The sequence below is a fragment of the Candoia aspera genome, chromosome 6 (assembly GCF_035149785.1).
Source record: "Candoia aspera isolate rCanAsp1 chromosome 6, rCanAsp1.hap2, whole genome shotgun sequence".
Classification (NCBI taxonomy): Eukaryota; Metazoa; Chordata; class Lepidosauria; order Squamata; family Boidae; genus Candoia; species Candoia aspera.
The window spans coordinates 84,466,183-84,488,526 of NC_086158.1; the positions used below are offsets into that span (position 1 = coordinate 84,466,183).

General features: G+C 41.4%; 1 protein-coding gene across 1 annotated transcript in view; it reads left to right on the plus strand.

Annotated features, from left to right (window-relative positions):
• The window catches only part of CTNNA3 (catenin alpha 3), a 781,530-nt gene extending 762,668 nt beyond the window's left edge, over positions 1 to 18,862 (plus strand). The window contains exon 18 of the mRNA XM_063307559.1: positions 18,231 to 18,862. Within this exon, the coding sequence (XP_063163629.1) occupies positions 18,231 to 18,518 (288 nt within the window). The 3' untranslated portion in view covers positions 18,519 to 18,862. The remainder of the gene's footprint in view (positions 1 to 18,230) is intronic.
• The last annotated feature ends 3,482 nt before the right edge of the window (positions 18,863 to 22,344 follow it).

Here is a 22,344-nt window from a genome sequence, read left to right on the forward strand (position 1 = left end):
TATAAAATGTGCAATCTAAACTAGTTTGAGTTGTAATGGCCTAGACCATGAGAGTCTTTCTTTTGGGATACATCATGACCATTCATTCATTCATTCATTCATTCATTCATTCATTCATATATATATATATATATATATATATTTCCCTGGAAATCTGTCAGAGTCAAGCCTGCCTCTGACTCAGAAAGCAAAACTCCTTCTGAGTCAGAGGAGGAAACAGAAACTTACCAGGCTGAAATTGGGAATATGAAAGCAGAGGATGAGCCAGCAGTGTGGGAAGAGTCCAAGGCACTGATTGGCCAGGATTTGGGGGAGGATTCGAATCCTCCAATCAGCACTTGCCAACGATGGGCAGAAAAGCACGTGAAAGAGAAGGCAGCCCAATTGGCTGCCGAAGGGTCCAGGCGTGCAAAGGATCAGCATAATAAGCAGACATGCGAAGAGCAAGCTGCTGGAGACAACTGATCCTCCAAGCCTGCAGCTTCCATGGAAGAGTCCCTACCTGCATCGGAGACAGCGTCTGTTGCCAAAGGGGAATCAGCGCCCTTGCACCATGCTGAAGAGGACTTGAATCCTGCTTCTGCTGCCACCAAGGATCCTATATTCACCGAGCCCAGCCATCTCAGCCTTGCATACAGCTTTGGAACTCTGTGGTCATCCTGAGCGCGTTCCAGATGCGCTTTTCGTCCTGCTCCAAGATCCCAGTCGAGTCCAGCGACCTTAGTCCTGCCTTGTCATGCCTCTGCTCCACAGTTTCATTCCAAGTTTGCAGTCCAGTCTTGCTCCAAGTCTCCAGTCCAGAGAATCCAGCCTAGCCCAGGGCTTCCAGCCGAGTCTAGCCTTGCTCTGAGTTTCCAGTCTTGCTCCGTTTCTAGTCCAGAGAATTCAGCCTAGCCCAGGGCTTCCAGCCGAGTCTAGCCTTGCTCTGAGTTTCCAGTCTTGCTCCATTTCTAGTCCAGAGAATTCAGCCTAGCCCAGGGTTTCCAGAAGAATCTAACCTTGCTCTGAGTTTCCAGTCTTTTTCCAAGTCTTCAGTCCAGAGAATCCAGCCTAGCCTGGGGCTTCCAGCCAAGTCTAGTCTTGCTCCGAGTTCCCAGTCCTGCTCCAAGTCTCCAGTTCAGGGGGTCCAGCCTAGCCCAGAGCTTCCAGTTGGGTCCAGCCTTGTTCCCAGTCCTGAGTCTTGCTTCGAGTTTCCAGTTACTGGCTCACAGTGCAGCATGGGTCTTCAAGTCCCATCTAGTTCAGTCCTCAGTCCTCCAGCCATCCAGCTCCCATTGGGGAGTTCTGTTCGTGGTCTGGCTGTTGCCCAGTTGGGCTTGATTGATTCCAGTTCTTCATGCTTCAAGGACTTAATTATTGTAAATAGTTGTTTAGTAAAGAATATTTTTGATATTACTCTGCCTGGTTGCATAGTCTGAACAGGACAAAATTGAAGAAGGAACATGGTTACCCAGTCAATTCCATGAGAAACCAATTTAGCAGCATTGGTGTAAGTGCATATTTGGTTGCTTCTTATGTCCTTTTATTGAGATATGAATAAAAATTCATGACATTTGTTATTCTGCCACCCCCTCGGTATCTGAAGTGGCAAAATGAGCAGCAAGGTAAACTTAGCACTCCATTTCCAAAGCACTACCTAAGATGACAAATTTTGCATCTTTAACAGTGAAGCATGTACCAGTATATTGTGCCAAACTCAAAACCTGTGTCTATCCAGACCCTCTTGCAGAGCCCCAGGTGGGCATCAGGGACAGTATGGTTAAGGTATGTTCCAAACAACAGTGTTCTCTGAACAACCTGAACATGTTCTGTTGGCTGCTTCTGAGATTCAACAGTAGTGTGTGGGTGGATCCATTCAGTTTTGCTACCCAATGGTTATGCATCTGTGAGTGAAGGAGTGATGATGGCAGGTCTATCATTACACTCAAGCATTAAAACACATACACACACAAACAGCAAAAGGCAACGTTCACAGAGAGTGGGAGCTTTAAGAGAAATGGTGTTGAAGTTTCTACTGACTTTTCCTTCAAACTACCTTTTCTTTCAACATGTCCTTGTGAAAGTAGATTTCAACACTCACAACAGCTAAGATCAAGCATCAAGTACTGAAACAGACTGAAAAGACTGAATATTATATCAGCTCAAAAGCTGTGTCCACATTACACTTTTAACCAGGTCAGGTAAAGACCTAGTAGATATATTTCTAGCACATTACAAAGTTGAATTAGCCTTGGCTAGTTGTTTTTTTTTTTTAATCATAGTTCATCATTTGGTGCAAACCCAGCTCATTTGATTAGTTCAACATATGATAATTCTTGAAAAAAAAAGCAGAGCGGCTAGGCTGGGAAATAAATATATAATTGATCAATCAATCACACACCATTGCAGAAGAATGCAATACCAGTCCTTATCAGTATTATTTCAATAAAGCTATATTGGTTTATTTTATTTATTAAATTAATTTATACAGTATGGCTACCCATCTTGCAAATGTGACTCTGGGAGGCTAACCACATATTAAAAAGAATAGAAAAAACCTATCAGCAAAACATTAAAAACTTAGAAGAGGATGGATTATGTCCATGAAGTCACCAGGAATCAAGCTCAATTCACAGGAACATTGTCTTTTAAATAAGCAGATAATTCTCATCAGGAAAAATATTCAAGTATTAAAGCAAGTGAAATAGACAAATTGCTCCAGTGACCAAAAATGTAAAAAAGAAACTTTGCTTTAGGGGGTCCTGTCATTGTGATGGTAATAAATACTTGGCAAAGCCATTCAGTGAAAATTCATTAGAGAAAACAAACCTTGCCAATAAAGTGGCAGAATCTGCTATCCTTGAAAAAATTGCTAAGCTGCAATATGACAAGACGTACCACATTCCTTCTGGCTCTACAGCATTGGGAAATGAACTGTGCATAATGAAGGGAAAAAAACTTGACCTCAGGAATGTAGTAGCAGCATTTCACATAATGTTTCTTTATATTTGCATTTACCTGCCATAAAAAACCCCTTATGATTAATTTCTACCTCTTCCTGCTTGAACTATCTATCATGGAGTGAAGGATGGCACAGATTTGAAGGTATCCATTTTCTTGCAAGCTTGCCCTGGAATGCTGGTGCAGGAGTCCTTATGCTGCATCAGATTAGGCCTGTGCATGGAGAAACAGTCACACCTGTCTTCCACCCTTGCATCCCATGTATGGGTAAGGGGGCTGGGGGCAGCGGGCTGGGCTGAGCATACCTGGAAACCGTCTTAACAATGCAAAGCAGAGAGCAGCCTTCTTCCTCCCCCTCCTAACCACCTTCCAGGTTCCTCTAATAAAGTTCTTATAAGGCTGCAAAGTAAATAGAAAACTGATAACCTCTGCAGCTTTTCATAATCATCCTAAATGCCCCCCATTGGCAGAATGACAAATGAACTGCTAAACAGAAGAGAATATTGGACAGAAAATCAATCTGGCAGGCAAAAAGGGGGGGGGGGAAATCACTTCAGGCAGCTCTTTCAGTATTCTGAGTTTTCCATTTTCTTCTATACTTCTTCCCAATTACATATACTGACATCCATAAGCACACACATGTATCAGTTCTTTTTCTTTGCATACTAACCCTTCTCTCTGAAGTGCTGCATAGTTAATATCTGCTTTCAAGAACCAAGGTTAAGGAGCCAGGGTTTAAGACATGATCACCAGACCTGTGAGCTTTTGCTGGAAGGAAAATGAATGAAGGCAAAGGGTATGATTATCTTTATAAGGCTAGAATGTCACCCAAATCATAAGAGAAGTCCACTCCCAGGCTGTGTTGTCACAGTTCTATAAAAAGTGTCTCAAAAATCTGCTGCCTAGAACATACACACATTAAAAACAAAAAACATGTTAATGAATGAGATAGAGAGAAGGAATATGATCAATGAAGTCATTCTGTAATCTTAACCATCTGCTCCAGAATATATAATAACTTCTCCTTCCTCTTAGGTATGCTCCATTTTAACCTGCCAATCATGGAGTGGCCAACCATTTCTAGAGGCACAGCTGGAGTTTCTAGTGAGACATCATAGAGCTACTCCTTTTTCATTGTAGGAATTGTGAAATGGGTAATGATCTTGGTTAATGATCACTATAGACCTTCATGATCCTGCATTTTCTTTGTAGTTTTCTAAAAGGAAGAAGAATAAAACAGCTTCGTGTGGCCCAGAGTGGTAGGTGGCAGTATTGCTATTGAAACTCTCCCCACGACCCGAGTTTGATCCCAGCGGAAGCTGGATTCTTGGGTAGCCGGCTCAGGTCGACTCAGCCTTCCATTCTTCTGAGTTCGGTAAAATGAGTACCCAGCTTGCTGGGGAAGGTGACAACTGGGGAAGGCAATGGCAAACCACCCCGCTCTATAGTCTGCCAAGAAAACGTTGCGAAAGCGGCATCCCCCCAAAGGGTCAGACAAGACTCGGTGCTCGCACAGGGGATCTTTCACCTTTCAAGGAAGAAGAATATAAATTCTTAAATAAATAAAAACACCATCCCAGTTTTGAGATTAGCAGAACAACCTAAATATAGTAGGTTATTTTAGGCAAAATTAAAATATCGCTGAGGGAACAGGGAGAAAGATAAGAATTTACCAGAGTTCAACTGAAGGAAGAAAAGTTTGTAATTATGTGTTCTGAACAATTGTGTGCTGAGCTGTAAAAGGTGAAAAAAAATAATCTCCTGAAGATCTGCTATTGCAAGGGAGATATCTTGAAAATCACAGATTGTCCAATCTGGGCAATTGAGTGACTGCTTCCAACTGAGTAAGAAGAAACTGTAAGAGGAATATAATGTCATGCGCTGCCTACCTCTGAATAATTCTCAGACACTGGTTCTGTGGAACAGGCTCTGATTTATTCACAGTGTAGGTACAGTATAGGAAAAAAGCTGAGAGTGACAGAAGCGCGCCGGTGCGGGGTTTAAATACCCCGCGCTGGTCAGCGCCCCCTCACTCGCGGTTACGTCACCCCCCTTTGTCCAACACGTTGTCCTGCCGGTAGGTGAGGGGTTGCGAGGCCCCGCTGGCGTTCCGGGATCGCCCATCATCGGTTTCTCTATTCCTCCGTTGATTGCTGTCAGCTGGGCGATCTCCGTTGCGTTAGCGCTAACAGCTTGGGTGTGCCTCGCGATCCGTTTAGCCATTGTTTCTTGTCCTTCAGTCTTTGTGAGTTGATGGCTACTTATCTTGAGCCCCTTCCCCTGTTTCCTTGCTATTGTCATGTGTGCCATTGCGCTGATGTCTTCAGCTCAACGGCACTCATGACATATAAGGAGCCCAGATTCTAAAGATGAGTTAACTAACCGGGAGGGAACTAACAAAACTTTGCCAGGTGAATTCAGCATGGAGATTTAAGATAGGATCTCTAACAAATTTCCCTCTAAGAGGCCGAACTTGGCTAAGACTAGAGCTTGGGAAGAGAACAAGAAGAAAGGTAAGCTTTTATTGACAGTGCCCTAAGAAGCCAGAGTGAAGATGAGTGGACAGAAATGTGCACTACTCATCTACAAAACTTGTGTCAGATTTATCTTCTTTCCTGAAAAGAGCCTGGCATATATTTGCAGCAAATGCTAGCTCTAGCAGTCCTTCCTACTCCATAGTAGCCTGGAAGTGTAGAGGTGGTACCACAAAAGTGAAAGTTTAGAATGAGCTGAAGTTAGTGAAGATGGCTAAGAATGACAAGGTTTTAGATATGTCCCTTTAGATAAAAGGCAAGGAATTGGTATACTAGCTGCTAACAAGTAACAAAGAGGTTATCCTCACCAACCTTTAACAGTGGCATGAACGTGCCCCAAGAGCAGTGTTAAATGACAGATCTTCATGACATTGCCTTCATCTCACCCCTAGCCCCAGCTGTTTTTCTTCCATTGCAAGGAGAATGGGGCCATTTGCCCTACTCCACCACTCCTTGTGAGTGCACCTCCCTTGCAGCAGCGGTTGAGGACAGAGCTCCCTTGTTACACACTTTTGCTTTCTGGCCAGTTTTAAGGATGCTTAACTTTTGCCAGGCTCAGTTCCATGAATCTGCTTAAATGGTTTTGTTTGTCCTTTTCCCCGACATTTGCCTTTCAGTGCCAGATATTCTGCTGCTGTAGTAATGGATTAGGGAGCAAAACATAGACAGATTGGAAAGAAAACCCACCATCCACTGGTTTTATTTTTCTAGTTTACACTCTTCACCCTTCACTAGATAGATTCTTTTGATATAAATATTGAAAAAAGTAAGAGATGACTGGACATCAAATATTTGAGAGAGAGGCAAGGGTGCTCACAGGATACAGAAAAAAAATCAAGATTGCAGCCACAAGAGAATCAAGCAGAGCTTTGGTTGCACCGTTGTGATTGCCATTTTGACTTTTTTTACTGTGAACCTGTGAACCTCTGAGGAGAGGAGACTTGTAAAAATAATAGTTTATTTTGTACGTTTGAAGCTGAGAAGGGGAGCTGCAGATTTAACCTGTATTTTTTCCCCTGTTGGCATTCCCTTCATTCCTCTATTTCACCAAGGATTCCAATTTCTACCAAACATATTGGTATAAAATACAATACTTGACAGTAATTCCAAATTTTGTATATTACATAAAAAGGAAAGTAGCCTAAAGGAGGAAAGGAGAAGAATTGGGTTGGTGGGAGGGAGGGAGATTTGCTCACCTTGGAAAATATGTTGCATTTTGATAAAGTAAATATAAATACTTCTCAAGGCAAGGTTGACTCTTGGTGACCACATGAACTCTTCCATGAAGTTTTCTGGGTAACAATATGAAAGTGGTTTGCCTCTGCCCTCTTCCATGATGGGTTTTCAACGTTCTGTGTAGCCTGCAACCCTTGGATTATCTGGTGGTCTCTCATCCAAATATCATCAGGTCCAAACCTGTTCCGTTTGTTTCACATCAACCAGTATCAGCTATGTCCACCACCAACTGGGCTACCCTCATGAACCAAACACAATTTCTTCTACAAGTGTCACTTTTGTTCAATGAGTTTGTCATTCACATCTAGGAATTTTATCTATTTAACAAAATTGACAATTTTCTTCATAAGGTGGGGGAAAAACTTCACTTTTTAAAACACACATGGGAGAAAACAAAACTGAACATGTGTTTACCTTTGTGTACCAACCATCTCTACCATACTGGTTCACAATTTCAGACAGCTTCTCATCCATGTAAATATGAATCCTCCTTACTCGTGTATTCTGAACAATTCAAGAAAACTATGCTATAACGTATAATTCAGATGCTGGATCTGAATAATCTTTTGGAATATTGAGTCAACCTGGCTACATATTGTCTCTCTAACTGTGGCAGGGATAACATTTAGAAAAGTAAAAATATTGGATTTTAATTGTATGTAGACAGCACAAATCTGATAATATTCCATAAACAATTTCCTTTGCCATATTGCATTTTCAGCTTGGGAACTAGGCGCAGTCTGGTAGCACCTTTTGCCATCTAACACATTTTATGAAAAGACATAATCTACAGATGCAGTGGAATGGCTGGACTGATATTATTATTATTTATTTTCTATCCCACCTTTATTACTTTTTATAAATAACTCAAGGTGGCGAACATACTGAATACTCCTTCCTCCTCCTATTTCCTCCACAATATAAGATTTAAATTGGGGTGAGGCGGGTGGGAGAGGGGGGAAGTCAGGATGGTTATGAGGATGTAGGTTACATGTGACACAGATTAAAAGTATCTTATCAACCGTAATATGTTAAAAATTCATGTGTTTGTTGAGACATTCTGAGATGGCTTGAAACCTTAGATGTATGTGAGTTCAGCAATCTCCCACTCAGTTGTGCTGGTGAAGTTCCCCCCCCCCCCCCATGATGTCTACTTTGAGATCTATAAAGAGTTTTCTAGAAGATTGAAATGCTCTGATGTTACTTTGTCCTTGTTTTGGAACTGCTGTTCAGTAGCAGTATGTACAGTACTTGAAATGGTTAAAAATGTTTGGCTGTTTGTTTGTTTCTTTTTTGGAATCATGTGAAGATAAAAGATTCCTGACTGTTCACAGGCACATGAAACACAAAAGATTATGCCAGTACTTCCCCTATTCTTGCTATAAAGCTCTTTCTAAAGCAAGATCAATACTGCTGGCTCTTTGACAGTTTTCTGGTATTTGTTTAAGGTTAAATATCCTAGGGGGTCCATGTTTACCAATATAAACAGCAGCATACATGTTTCTGTATGTACAGTATGCTACATGTTTCTACACTCCACAAAGTTGAACACCACAGGATAGCCAAGTATAAAGAAGTACACAATACATTCTGTATATTCAAAATTTGATGCTAAAGCAAGAGAAATGTTGATTGGGTTGCCATCATGTGAGTCACAGGGTGATGATCATTAAAGTCAGTTCTCCCTTGAGTTGGCCTCAGCTTCTGGTAAACATGTCAGTATGGACATGCCACCACTGCCTTCTCACTGGATTTTTTTTTTTTTAACTTTCCAGTATACAGCCCTGAGATTTCTTTGTGGTCTCCCATCTTTTTGTAGAGACAGGACTTCTTTCTTCAGTCGGGTTTGAATGATGACAATGCAGGCAAAATTGAAGTTTCCTATTGTTATCTTCTTAAATTTATCATATTGCAATAATGATATGACCCAATTTGTTTGAAATTAATGGAGCAATTTCAGGCCAAGCTTTATTCACACAAATGTTATGGAGAGGTTGGGTCCAAGCAGTGCTGTTTTCCATTTAAAATTCTGTGCAGTCTGTCTGGTTGTGTGTCTTTTTTCATACCTGGAAAAAGGTCTCTCAAAGAAGGAAAGACAAAAGAGCTATGCAGTGACTTTTGAATTTTTGGATTAGAGATCTTCTATTGGAGATTCTTTCCACCTAAGCATGTGTAAGTGAAACAGTCAAATCTCTCCCAGCTTTCTTCTTTTGATTCTGTTGTGTAAGTTTTAGAGTGTTAGCTCCTGAAAGCAGGGACTTGTCCTCTTATATTCCCTTGAGAGCCATCCACAATGATTGTAGCCCTATAACTCCAGAAAGGTCATGATGGTGTTTCAATATTAGAAGGTATTAAATAAACCTACTTTTAGTCCTGAAGTGCCAGACTTGTATAAATCAGATTTTCCCCCTTTTGAATGCTTGAGATAATTTCTTGTCTTTGATACTGGAAGCAGAAAAGCCATAGCTTATAAACACATATACCCTTCTAACTGATGCAAGAAGTATGCATTTTCTTCTAAGGGGCTGGGTGCTGTTGCCTTTAAAAAAGCATTCCTGAAAGATAAATGTCTAGGATCTCAAAATATTTCTTCAAGTGTAAGTTTAAGAGGATTCTTACTTCATCAGTTTTCCATGCTTATGGAGGTAGAAGGCCTTAAGGAAACTATAGAAAATAGCTGAAACAGGCAAACCAAACAAAATATCTAAGTGAACATTGCCTTGAGAATGTGGGTTTCACAGTAGAACATTAAGTACAATGCAGTAGAGCAATGCCCACTGAACAGTGGAAATGCCCAAAGGATGAATTAAAACCAGAGAGAGGCTACGGAGCCACTACAACCCATGCTAATTTCTGTGGGAAGCCTGACTGGAAAACTCATTATTATCTAATTTTCTTTTCTGATTTTTTAAAAGGAAAGGGTGACAATTCATTTTTAGTGTAGTTTCTAAGCAAAGTTCATCCAGCTGTGGTTGTTGTTTATTCGTTTAGTCGCTTCCGACTCTTCGTGACTTCATGGACCAGCCCACGCCAGAGCTTCCTGTCGGTCGTCAACACCCCCAGCTCCCCCAGGGACGAGTCCGTCACCTCTAGAATATCATCCATCCATCTTGCCCTTGGTCGGCCCCTCTTCCTTTTGCCTTCCACTCTCCCTAGCATCAGCATCTTCTCCAGGGTGTCCTGTCTTCTCATTATGTGGCCAAAGTATTTCAGTTTTGCCTTTAATATCATTCCCTCAAGTGAGCAGTCTGGCTTTATTTCCTGGAGGATGGACTGGTTGGATCTTCTTGCAGTCCAAGACACTCTCAGAATTTTCCTCCAACACCACAGTTCAAAAGCATCGATCTTCCTTCGCTCAGCCTTCCTTATGGTCCAGCTCTCGCAGCCATATGTTACTACAGGGAACACCATTGCTTTAACTATGCGGGCCTTTGTTGTCAGTGTGATGTCTCTGCTCTTAACTATTTTATCGAGATTTGTCATTGCTCTTCTTCCAAGGATTAAGCGTCTTCTGATTTCCTGACTGCAGTCAGCATCTGCAGTAATCTTTGCACCTAGGAATACAAAGTCTTTCACTGCTTCTACATTTTCTCCCTCTATTTGCCAGTTATCAATCAAGCTGGTTGCCATAATCTTGGTTTTTTTGAGGTTTAGCTACAAACCAGCTTTTGCACTTTCTTCTTTCACCTTCATCATAAGGCTCCTCAGTTCCTCTTCACTTTCAGCCATCAAAGTGGTATCATCTGCATATCTGAGATTGTTAATGTTTCTTCCAGAGATTTTAACTCCAGCCTTGGATTCCTCAAGGCCAGCTTGTCGCATGATGTGTTCTGCATACAAGTTGAATAGGTAGGGTGAGAGTATACAGCCCTGCCGTACTCCTTTCCCAATCTTAAACCAGTCTGTTGTTCCGTGGTCTGTTCTTACTGTTGCTACTTGGTCGTTATACAGATTCTTCAGGAGGCATACAAGATGACTTGGTATCCCCATACCACTAAGAACTTGCCACAATTTGTTATGGTCCACACAGTCAAAGGCTTTAGAATAGTCAATAAAACAGAAATAGATGTTTTTCTGAAACTCCCTGGCTTTTTCCATTATCCAGCGGATATTGGCAATTTGGTCTCTAGTTCCTCTGCCTTTTCTAAAGCCAGCTTGTACATCTGGCAATTCTCGCTCCATGAACTGCTGAAGTCTACCTTGCAGGATCTTGAGCATTACCTTGCTGGCATGTGAAATGAGTGCCACTGTTCGATAGTTTGAACATTCTTTAGTGTTTCCCTTTTTTGGTATGGGGATATAAGTTGATTTTTTCCAGTCTGATGGCCATTCTTGTGTTTTCCAAATTTGCTGGCATATAGCATGCATTACCTTGACAGCATCATCTTGCAAGATTTTGAACAGTTCAGCTGGGATGCCGTCGTCTCCTGTTGCCTTGTTATTAGCAATGCTTCTTAAGGCCCACTCAACCTCACTCTTCAGGATGTCTGGCTCTAGCTCACCGACCACACCGTCAAAGCTATCCCCGATATTGTTATCCTTCCTATACAGGTTTTCTGTATATTCTTGCCACCTTTTCTTGATCTCTTCTTCTTCTGTTAGGTCCTTGCCATCTTTGTTTTTGATCATACCCATTTTAGCCTGGAATTTACCTCCAATGTTTCTAATTTTCTGGAAGAGGTCTCTTGTCCTTCCTATTCTATTGTCTTCTTCCACTTCCGCGCATTGCTTGTTTAAAAACAATTCCTTATCTCTTCTGGCTAACCTCTGGAATTTTGCATTTAATTGGGCATGTCTCCCCCTATCACTGTTGCCTTTTGCTTTCCTTCTTTCTTGGGCTACTTCTAGTGTCTCAGCAGACAGCCATTTTGCCTTCTTGGTTTTCTCTTTCTTTGGGATGTATTTTGTTGCCGCCTCCTGAACAATGCTGCCAACTTCTGTCCAGAGTTCTTCCGGGACCCTATCTACTAAGTCCAGTCCCTTAAATCTATTCTTCACCTCCACTGCATATTCCTTAGGAATATTAGTGAGCTCATATCTAGCTGATCTGTGGGTCTTCCCTAATCTCTTTAGTCTGATCCTAAATTGTGCAAGAAGAAGTTCGTGATCTGAACTACAGTCAGCTCCAGGCCTTGTTTTTACCGACTGTACAGATGTCCGCCACCTTTGGCTGCAAAGGATGTAATCAATCTGATTTCGGTGTTGTCCATCTGGGGAAGTCCATGTATAAAGCCGTCTCTTAGGTTGTTGGAAGAGAGTGTTTGTTATGCAGAGTGAATTGTCTTGGCAAAATTCTATCAGCCTGTGTCCTGCTTCGTTTTGTTCTCCCAGGCCATACTTACCTGTAATTCGAGGTGTCATTTGACTGCCCACCTTAGCATTCCAGTCTCCTGTGATGAAAATAACATCTCTTTTAGGCGTGTTGTCCAGTAGGTGCTGCAGATCCTCATAGAACTGCTCTACTTCAGCTTCTTCAGCATTTGTGGTTGGGGCGTATATTTGGATCACTGTGATGTTAGATGGCTTGCCCTGAATTCGAATTGAGATCATTCTGTCGTTTTTTGGGTTGTATCCAAGCACTGCTTTAGCCACTTTACTATTAATTATGAAGGCTACTCCATTTCTTCTGTGGTCCTCTTGTCCGCAGTAGTAGATCTGGTGGTCATTTGATGTGAAGTGGCCCATTCCAGTCCATTTCAGTTCACTGACGCCCAGAATGTCTATCTTTAATCTTGACATCTCACCAATAACCACATCCAATTTGCCCTGGCTCATAGATCTTACATTCCAGGTTCCGATGGTGTGTTGATCCTTAGAACATCGGATTCGCCGTTCACCACCAGCACCGTCGGCCGCTAGCCGTCCTTTCGGCTTTGAGCTAGCTGCGTCATCACGTCTGGGGCTAGTTGAGCTCATCCTCTGTTCCTCCCCAGTAGCATTTTGACCATCTTCCGACCTGGGGGTCTCATCTTCCGATGGTATACCGACATATCTCTGGTTGTACTGATCCATTTAGTTTTCACGGCAAGAATACTGAGGTGGGTTCCCATGACCTTCCCCAGGGATCGCATTTAGTCTGACCTCTCTGTCATGACCTTCCCGTCTTGGGTGGCCCTTCATGGTTTAGCTCATGGCATCATTGAGGTGCTCAAGCTCCAGCACCACGACAAGGTAACGATCCTTTGCTGAAGCCAGCTGTGGTAGATGTGGGTATTTTCTCTAGTGATGGTCAGCAGTTTTTGGTGAAATGGAGTGTTTTTACCAAAAACTGAAAATGTATTTATTGTATTGGCTTTTGCTTAGTTGCCTTACTGACTGTCCTTTTATTATTTAAATTGTTGGTTTTATGATTCTGCATTATTGTACTGCTTTTATTCTTTATTATATTGGAATTATGATCAATGTTTTCCAAGCCACTTATTTATATTTAATGAGAAGAGATATAATATGTTCTAAATAAAGTACTTGAAAGTTAGAAGAAAAGGCCAATATTAAACTAATGTTAAAGTTTAATATAATAACTAATATTTAAAAAGTCATAAATAGAGGCCAGTAACGAGTAATTAAAAGGACACTTAAAATAGCAACTAGATTGATCTGCACTGATGAGGGTTACAAAGCAGAAGCCTTCACAACAGATTTTTCATAAAGACAAATAATATTTATGCGTGTCAAGGAGGGGATTGGGGGGGTGGAGAGGGGACTGAACAATTCTCATCTATCTTCCATCTCCACTTATATCAGACTACTGTTATTACTCAAAGGTTCTGAACAATATTTTCAATAACGACGCATCCTGGAGGTAAAAGCCTGTGGCTGCAGCAGAATTTAAAGGTTTTGGAATGCAAGTTTCTAGTATCAGTTCTGAGAATGAACTTTCTTGGCACAGACTAGGCCACCGGGGCCACCCAGCACTGGGTAGGAAGGAGGTCTGTCCTTTGGTGCTTGGTCCTTTTGTCCACTAGAACCAAAGGGGAAAAAGCCACCCCAAGGCATGGCTAGGAGGTACTGTAGTCAGTGATGGCCAGCCTGATGGAGCAAAACGCTACTAAAGAATGCTATTAGCTGAGTGAGGATTTGGTTATATATTATATGTGTTAATCAGTGGGAGAGGTTTTAAAAATATTGTGTATTTCTCCTAGGATCAATTTCTTATCCATGCCTTTCACACTCCTCAGAGAATGTTCAAAAGGGATTGCTTGCCAACGTCACAATATTGCCAGTGCACTACAGGTAGTCCTCGTTTAGCAACTACCTCATTTAGTGACCACTCACAGTTACAACAGTGATAACAAGTAACTTGGCAACCAGTCCTTGCATTCACAACCTTCACAAGTCTGTAAAGCAAAGGAAAGCTGAAGTAACATCATAAGCACAGTTGTGGTTTCACTTAGTGACCGCTTTGCTTAATGACTAAGTTGCCAGTCTCAATTGTGGTCCCTAAATGAGAACTACCTGTATAGATGAAGGAACAGCTACCCTGAGACATGAGCTTTTTAAAATTAACATCCCATTCTGGACTGATACTCACAAAATTGTTTCAATGGTATTGCAAAGATCATTGTGGTTTTAAGCTTGTGAATGTGCTTAAATTACATACTGAAATTTAGGAATATATTTACGTAAAAAAGTATGGCTGTGTTATGGCATGAGGGTTAGCAAAGAAGGAAACTATTCAGTGCTGGAAATATAAGATTTACTCTGTACTTATAGTGACAGCTAGAGATACTGTATGTAATAACTTCCTTTTACAAACTGGCACTCTAGCAACACAGTGGAAACATTGATGAATATCATTTCCCGTGGTCAAGATTTAATGACTTATTTAAAAATTAGGCCAAAATTATTTTTTTTATAGAATGAAATTTTGGAGATTTGCATTTTTCTTTCTTTTTTTCACAACAAGAATGGAAAAATAATGCAGTGAAGATTTGCCTTACTATTAATGGATGGCATTGTGGCAAGAAGCAAATCTGAGAGGGACATGGTCCTGCTGATGCCCTCCCATGGTCCTGTCCAGTTTAGTTCCTAACCAGGAAGAAAGCCAAGGGCTGGCAAGGCTTCTGGAGGGCTCAGATAAGCATTTGCAGGCATGAGTAAATGAGGCATCTTTCAAATCTGGAGTCTAAAGACCCATAATATTCTATCTATCTATCTATCTATCTATCTATCTATCTATCTATCAAACTTTAGCACCACCCATCTCCCCCACTGGGGGGGGGACTCTGGGCGGTTTACAATAAAACAGAATTAAAATTCAGAACAATTACAAATACAATAATACAATAAAAATAGAGATATAATAGAGTCTAAATGGCTAAAAGGTTTTAATTAGTCCATGAGTGTAATAGATCCATCAAAGATCACTTTAGGGTGCTAGCCAACCCCAAGTATGACTGTTCCCCCTCCCACTGCAAGCCTGCTGACAAAACCAGGTCTTTAACCTTTTTCAAAAGTCCAGGAGCAAGGGGACCTGTCTCACCCCTGGGGGAAGAATGTTCCAAAGGGCAGGAGCTACTGCAGAGAAGGCATACTTCCGCAACCCCGCCAGATGGAACTCTTTAGCAGATGGGATCCGTGGCATGCCCCCTCTGCATGACTGGGTGGGATGGGTCAATGTTATGGGGATGAGACAGGTAACCTGGTCCCATGCCATGTAGGGCTTTAAAGGTGATGACCAACATCTTGAATTGGACCTGGAAGCAATCTGGAACCCAGTGCAGCTCATGCAATAAAGGTGTAACATGTGCAAACCTTGGGACCCCTAAGATTGCCTGCTCAGCTGCATTCTGGACCAGATGTAGCTTCTGGATATTCTTCAAGCGTAGCCACATGTAGAGCACATTACAATAGTCTATTTGGGAGATGACCAGGGCATGAGTAACCGTTCGAAGGGCCTCTCGGTCCAGGAAACGGCATAACTGGTGCACAACACGAAGTTGCGCAAAGGCCCTCCTGGCCATGACTACCACCTGCTCTTTGAGCAGGAGTCGTGAGTCCAAGAGGACTCCCAAGTTACGCACCAGGTCTGTCTGGGGCAGTGCAAACCCATCCAGCACTAAAGATGACAAGTTCCTGGCACCCAAGGTGCCACTAATCCACAGCCACTCTGTCTTACTAGGGTTCAGTCAAAGCCTGTTGTTCCCCATCCAGACTCCCACAGCCCCCAGATACCATGAGAGGGTGGTCATGGCATCACTTACTTCACCTGGGATGGAGATAGACAAGTGTGTATCATCAGCATACTGATGATACCTCATCCTGTGGTGACAGATGATCTCACCCAGCGTTTTCATGTAGATGTTAAATAGGAGAGGAGAGAGAGTACTGAGCCCACCAGCACCCCACAACAAAGGGGCCGTGAGCTGGACCTCTCCCTCCCTCAACACCAACTGGGACTGGCCCTGGAGGAAGGAGGTGAACCAGCGTAAGATTACATCACCCATCCCCAACTCCCTGAGCCGCCCCAAAAGGATTCCATGGTCAATGGTATCAAAAGCTGCTGAGAGGTCAAGAAGAGCCAGGATGGATGCACTGCCCGCATCCTGCTCCCACCAGAGATCATCCATAAGTGCAACCAACGCTGTTTCCATCCCATAACTGGGCCTGAAACCTGACTGGAAGGGGTCTAGATAATCCGTTTCATCCAGGATCCTCTGGAGCTGTAACAAATTATGATTGTATATATTTGGGGGGATCTGCTGCAGCCTGCTGTTGGAGTCATCCGTACCTGCAGCTAGTGCTGGGCATGTTTGCTCTGCTCTGGGTCACAGCAGGAAAGAACCAACCCCATGCAACTTTCCAAGGCAGTACAAAAAGCATCTTGATAATATATTTTCAATTCACCATGAGATGTTTTTATTCTTAGTTCTACACTTGGTGACTTTTGAAACAAATTTTGTCAAGAAGCTGTACATTGTATCACTTCTTTTCCACCAAACTTCAAGAGGTGATCAGAATAATCAGGTTAATTTTCAATGTGTGTATGTGTGCATGCTCCAATGTGAGGGTTGGGGGAAATATAAATCCAAGTACATGGCATTATTTAAAAGAATTTGAAGTGGAAATGCATTTCTAAATTGAAATTGTCAGCCTTGTAATTAAATATGAGCATAGAGACTCTTAGAAGCTTGAAAATTATTCATTCAAGTCACCAATATGCATTTCTTTATATTTATCCTTTTTCCAATTTTCCAATGTAAAATAACAACACAGGAAGCTTAAGCTGTAGGTGGAATCCATAATACAAGGAAGGCAATGCCAAAGAATTTAACATGCACCTAGAGGGCTATACACAAAATGAAATATGATACAGTTCAAATGCTATGCAGTCTATGTTACAAATCATCCCCCTTAAATGATTCCTTTTACAATGATACCTTGTTTACTAAGAACACTTCCAGAATTCCCTCTCTCCTCCATAGAATAAAAAGTATTAGCACAAGTACATAAGAAGAATTTAACTGGATCAGGTCAAAAGCCCATCTTCTCATGCATCCTGTTTCACACTGAACAAATCAGAGGGGAATCTCACCATCACTAATAAGTAATACAGGCCCTTATACAAAAAGAAATGCACGTTGTTCTGAACATATTTAAGGAAAATATTGGCAAATTGTCAAGTGCTCAAGTCAAAAGTCCTAGTAGAACTTGGGTCTGTAGAGCAGGCTAGCTGTAAATACATAAGCAAACCAGGTAAGCAGCAATTGTACACACATGAAGATGCTGTTGACTGGAATTATTGCTTAACTAATTGATTCAGCTGTGCCAACCTGGCTGTTGGCTTAGTCTGAAGAACAGTGCATACAATGCCTATTATTTCCAGCAACTACAATAAAGACCTTTAAAGAATCTTCAAGACAAATGTATTATGACACGTGTTTTCATGGACTACAGGTCAGTTCAGCAGACGTAATAACCCACTGCATTACCCAGTTCCCTGTCTTCATGCAGAACAGTTTCCAGTCCATGAATTGAACTGGTAGATTCCTGATGTGTTTTGGATAGTTGCATTTTTCCCACAGCAGAAAGTGAAAGGAATACTCTCACACATTTTCTCGGGTAATAAGGGAGCATGATTCCAGAGTATTTCTATCTCCAGTGGTTTCATCTTTTCTGTCTTCTTCAGGTAAGGCCTGAGTGCTGTCTGAACAATACTGTTTTGTTGGGATCTAGCCTTGCCAAAATTACAGATCTTTGGAATTGCAAGGATCTGGGATTACAAATTTGCAACTTTATTTCTGAACAAAAGGATAAACTAATTCATATTTGTTATAAAAATTAGGTGATTTGATTTTTCTGCTCTTGGTTACTTTACTGTATTTAGGTTTACCTGTAAACAAGACTTTCAAAAACTCTTAAGGTGGACCTCATTGAAGTAACTTCCCTCCATTCGTTTTTGTTATCCAGCATTGCATGTTATTTTTGACCCAATTGCATTTATGTTCTGTTCATCCAATGTATAAAAGGAAACAACAACTCTGATTTCTGAGATTATAATAGTTGTGTTTTTGCTTCCAGTTAGACAGTGTGACTTCACTGATTCAGGCTGCCAAAAACTTGATGAATGCTGTGGTGCAGACAGTGAAGATGTCATACATCGCCTCCACAAAGATTATCAGAATTCAAAGTCCTGCTGGCCCACGACATCCTGTGGTGATGTGGCGGATGAAGGCTCCTGAAAAGAAACCTTTGATTAAGAGAGAGAAGCCAGAGGAAATCTATGCAGCCATCAGAAAAGGTTCAGCTAAGAAGAAGATCCACCCCATTCAAATCATGAGTGAATTTAGAGGAAGAGAAATACACTGAAATTGTTATTCTGTTCATTGTACAGCCCTCCTAGATGAGGAGGCTGCTGAGATCATACAGTTATTTTTTTCACTTTTCCGTGCCACAAATGCACTAACATTTCACATTTGTGGGTTTAACATTTATATTACATTAAGTCATTTCATTTATATGTGATGAAGAATCTGTGAGGTTTTTTTACCCAGTTAAAAGGAGCTTTTGGCACATCCTTTTAAAAGTTTAAGCGTGTTTTTGTATTGATCACTCACTGATGTATTTGGCATTTTACCATTTTGCATATGACATAAAAAATGTTGACGTACGTTGCACTACTAATTAATCACAATATGCCAGGTTTAATCATGTGTAGTGTTTTTCAAAATACTAAGTTGTTCACATGCATCATATCTCAGTATTTGTTAGCAAAAGTGTGGTGGGGACTTTTTGTAGAAGCTTGTGTCGATGATAGATAGATAGATAGATAGATAGATAGATAGATAGATAGATAGATAGATAGATAGATAGATCGATCCTGTAACACTGAGATTTGAGGATTATACTTTTCAGTGAACCCTCCACTTCTCTGATATCATAGTTGCTTTCATATTAAGGACTGATGTGATATATTTGCCTAGGTTATACACTTTATGTGTAGTGTTTAAAAGCACCTGGCTAAAAAGCAGAAGTTGTGAGTTCTAGTGCTGCCTTAGGCACAAAGCGAGCGGGTTTACCATGGGCCAGTCACTTTCTCTCAGCAGTAGAAGGAAGAAGGCAAATTACTTCTAAAAATTTTGACAAGAAGCCAGGAAAGCCATAGACTATAAAGATCAGAATTGTGCAGACAATGGTTTTCCCTGTGTTGCTCTATGGAATCAGATGTTGGACTCTGAAGGAGCAGAATAGAAAGAATGTTGATGGTTCTGAACTTTGGTGTTGGTGAAGACTCTTGAGGATACCACGGATAGGCAAGAAAACAAATGCATCGTAGAAGAATCAATCCAGAATCCTCACTTGAGGCACAAATGACCAGGCTCAAATTATCCTACTTTGGACACATTATGTGAAAACCTAGCTCCCTTGAGAAGTCTATAATGCTTGGAAAGGTGGGAGGAAAGAGAAGAAGAGTATTACCCAATAGCAAGATGCATGGACTCAGTTACAGTGGCAATGGATGCCCCATTAGAAAACCTGAAGGACCAGGGTGGGGAACAGATCAGCCTGGAGAAGGTCTATCTATGTGGTCTCTAAGACTCAGCACCAGCTTGATGGCACATAATCAGTCAATTAATACACCTCACTGGTTTTGTTCATTTTATTAAATACTGTCTGAATACAAGCCCATGGAGTGCTTTAAAAAAATCCAGCTGTCTAAAGGGATTATGCATATAGCATTTCTTTTCTCCACCTTCAGTGGTCTTTGGGTGCCCATCAGTGGTTGATTGGGAGCTGAGCTAGTTAAGCTAGCTCTGTGGGACCCTCCCTTCCAGTCTATGGTCCAGTTAGGATGGTGCCATGGGTGGCTTTACCTGGAGCCAAAACCTGGGGGAAGGGGCTTCATTCTCTCTTTCAAGGATAAAAAATAAAAAAAATCAATGAAACTGCAGGCTGTTCTCTTAGAAAGCAACCTTGACCCAGTGGAGTGCCCCGCCGCAACCATCCCTTCCGTACAGTCAGTAGTACTCCCTCACCTAACAGTTCAGAGCCAGTTTGGTCTACTGCTTAGGGCAACAGGCTAGAAACCAGGAGTCTGTGAGTTCTAGTTCTGCCTTAGGCATGAAAGCTGGCTGGGTGACCTTGGGCCAGTCCCCCTTTCTCAGCCCAACTCTGTGCAATGTCGACTAGCCTCCTCATGGTGCACCCTTGGCAATGTGACTTGTCATGGCTAAATAGTCCCCAAATCTGGCTGCTGGACCTCACAAGGATTTCCCAGCAAGAAAAAGCAGCATGAACACTGAACTACTATGCCATATGATTAAAAAAAAAAAACCTAACAGTTCTCTTTCTACCATCATGGAAGGACAGCCCATGTCTGGGTTTCATTTCCATTTCTCCCTGCTCCCACCATATCTCAGATAAAATTCCTCTTCCCTCCACTTCTAGGCTGAACCATCTCCTGCCAAAATCTCCTTTTTGTTTGCTTCCCAAGGATTCTGTGCACAAACCCCCCCCCCCCCCACTTTCAAGTGTTCTCCTTCCTAGGGACATGTTGGTTCTCCTCTCCAGCAATTTATTTCAATGGCTGAAATAAATTGCTGCAATCCCACATCAAGGAAAAAAAATCAGATAAAAACCCAACAGCTTCATGTGTAATTAGTCCAGCTGTTCAAATGTTGGTAATGGATATTGGCACAGAACTTGCAGGGCTTCAAGACCGGAAAGAAGAACTGGTCCTTAGAGGCATCCCCCCACCCAACGTTTTGTTGTTCTCTGTTTTTAGAAAGCTTCCACAATTATCTCAGGGATGTACCAATACTTTGTCTTTCTCAAAGTCAAATAAAAAGTTATATATGAGGGAAATACATAGAAGACTGAACCATTAATATGTCCCATTCAAAGACGAAATTACATATCTCATTTCATAATTTTATATGTTTTATATACTTATATCACATCTTACATTCAAGATCTCAAAGGAGAGCACAGTATCCTTCCCCTCCCCTAATTTTCCACACAACAAAGCTGTGAAGAAGAAATTGGCTCGAAACTACCCCATGAGTTTCCATGCCTGAGGATGGATTAGAACCTTGGTCTTCCTAATGCCAGTCCAGCACCTTAACTACTTCATCACACTGGCTGTCATGACTGGTCCCAGACCTCCTATTGAGCTTCATGGCTGGGGATTTGAATTTTCCCACCCTGCGCCCAACAATGAATGTGACACCATACTACTATGACAGATCTTAAAGGTGTGAGAATGCATTTTTAGTTTAAAGTAGGCTTCTCTTCTGTTTTCCTGCTAGGTTTTCTTCATCCCTAGTGATTATGTCACAGATCTTAACAGCCAAATAATTAGTTTAGTTATTAATTACACAGTCCTTCTACTATCCAGTTATAAAAGCATGTAATGTCCTATACTTTCTCTCTCTCTCTCATCTATCCTCTGTCCTCTATCCTCCATCCATCCATCCATCATCTATCATCTCTATTTCTCTCTCATCTCCAAAATACCAAATTCGTTTTTCAGTTCATTCTTTAGAAGATGTTGGTATTTATTAAAGAAATATTATTTGTTTCAGCATCAACATAATTTTTGTTGATTGAAATGAAATATAGTGCCATCTGTAGAAATGCCATTTTTCCTTCCCAATTCTAAATTCCTTCCATTAAAAAATATGATTATTTTGCACTAATTTTCATATACAGACCATTAAAAGGGGAAAAATCATTATTTGTAATTCTAAAATATATTGAAGTACATGAAAATACCTGAGGTGTCTCACTTCTCAAAATTTGACAGTTTGGTAAATGAAATTGTTTAGATTAATGAGTTTCAAAGCATTCATTGAAGTTGAGAGGGTTTAAAATCCTTTATTTACCAGGTAGTTGAAACAAAGTTAGAGGGTTCATAGTAAATTCCTCCAGCATGTTCTTGCTACTAGCCAGTATTACCTTCTGAACACAGAAAAGTGACTTTCTGAACATAGCATGAAAAGAAGCAAGTAAATATTGAGCTCAGCTGTCCAACTTCTCTTTCTCCTGCCCTGTCTCACGTGGATCTGGCCATAAGTGGACAGCAATCAACTTGCTGGATCACCCTGAAGACTGATCTACAGGCATTTCCACATGAGGATCCTGAGCCAGTTGGAAAGCAGCTTCAGGCTTCAGTGTTCCCACAACGTTCATTTCT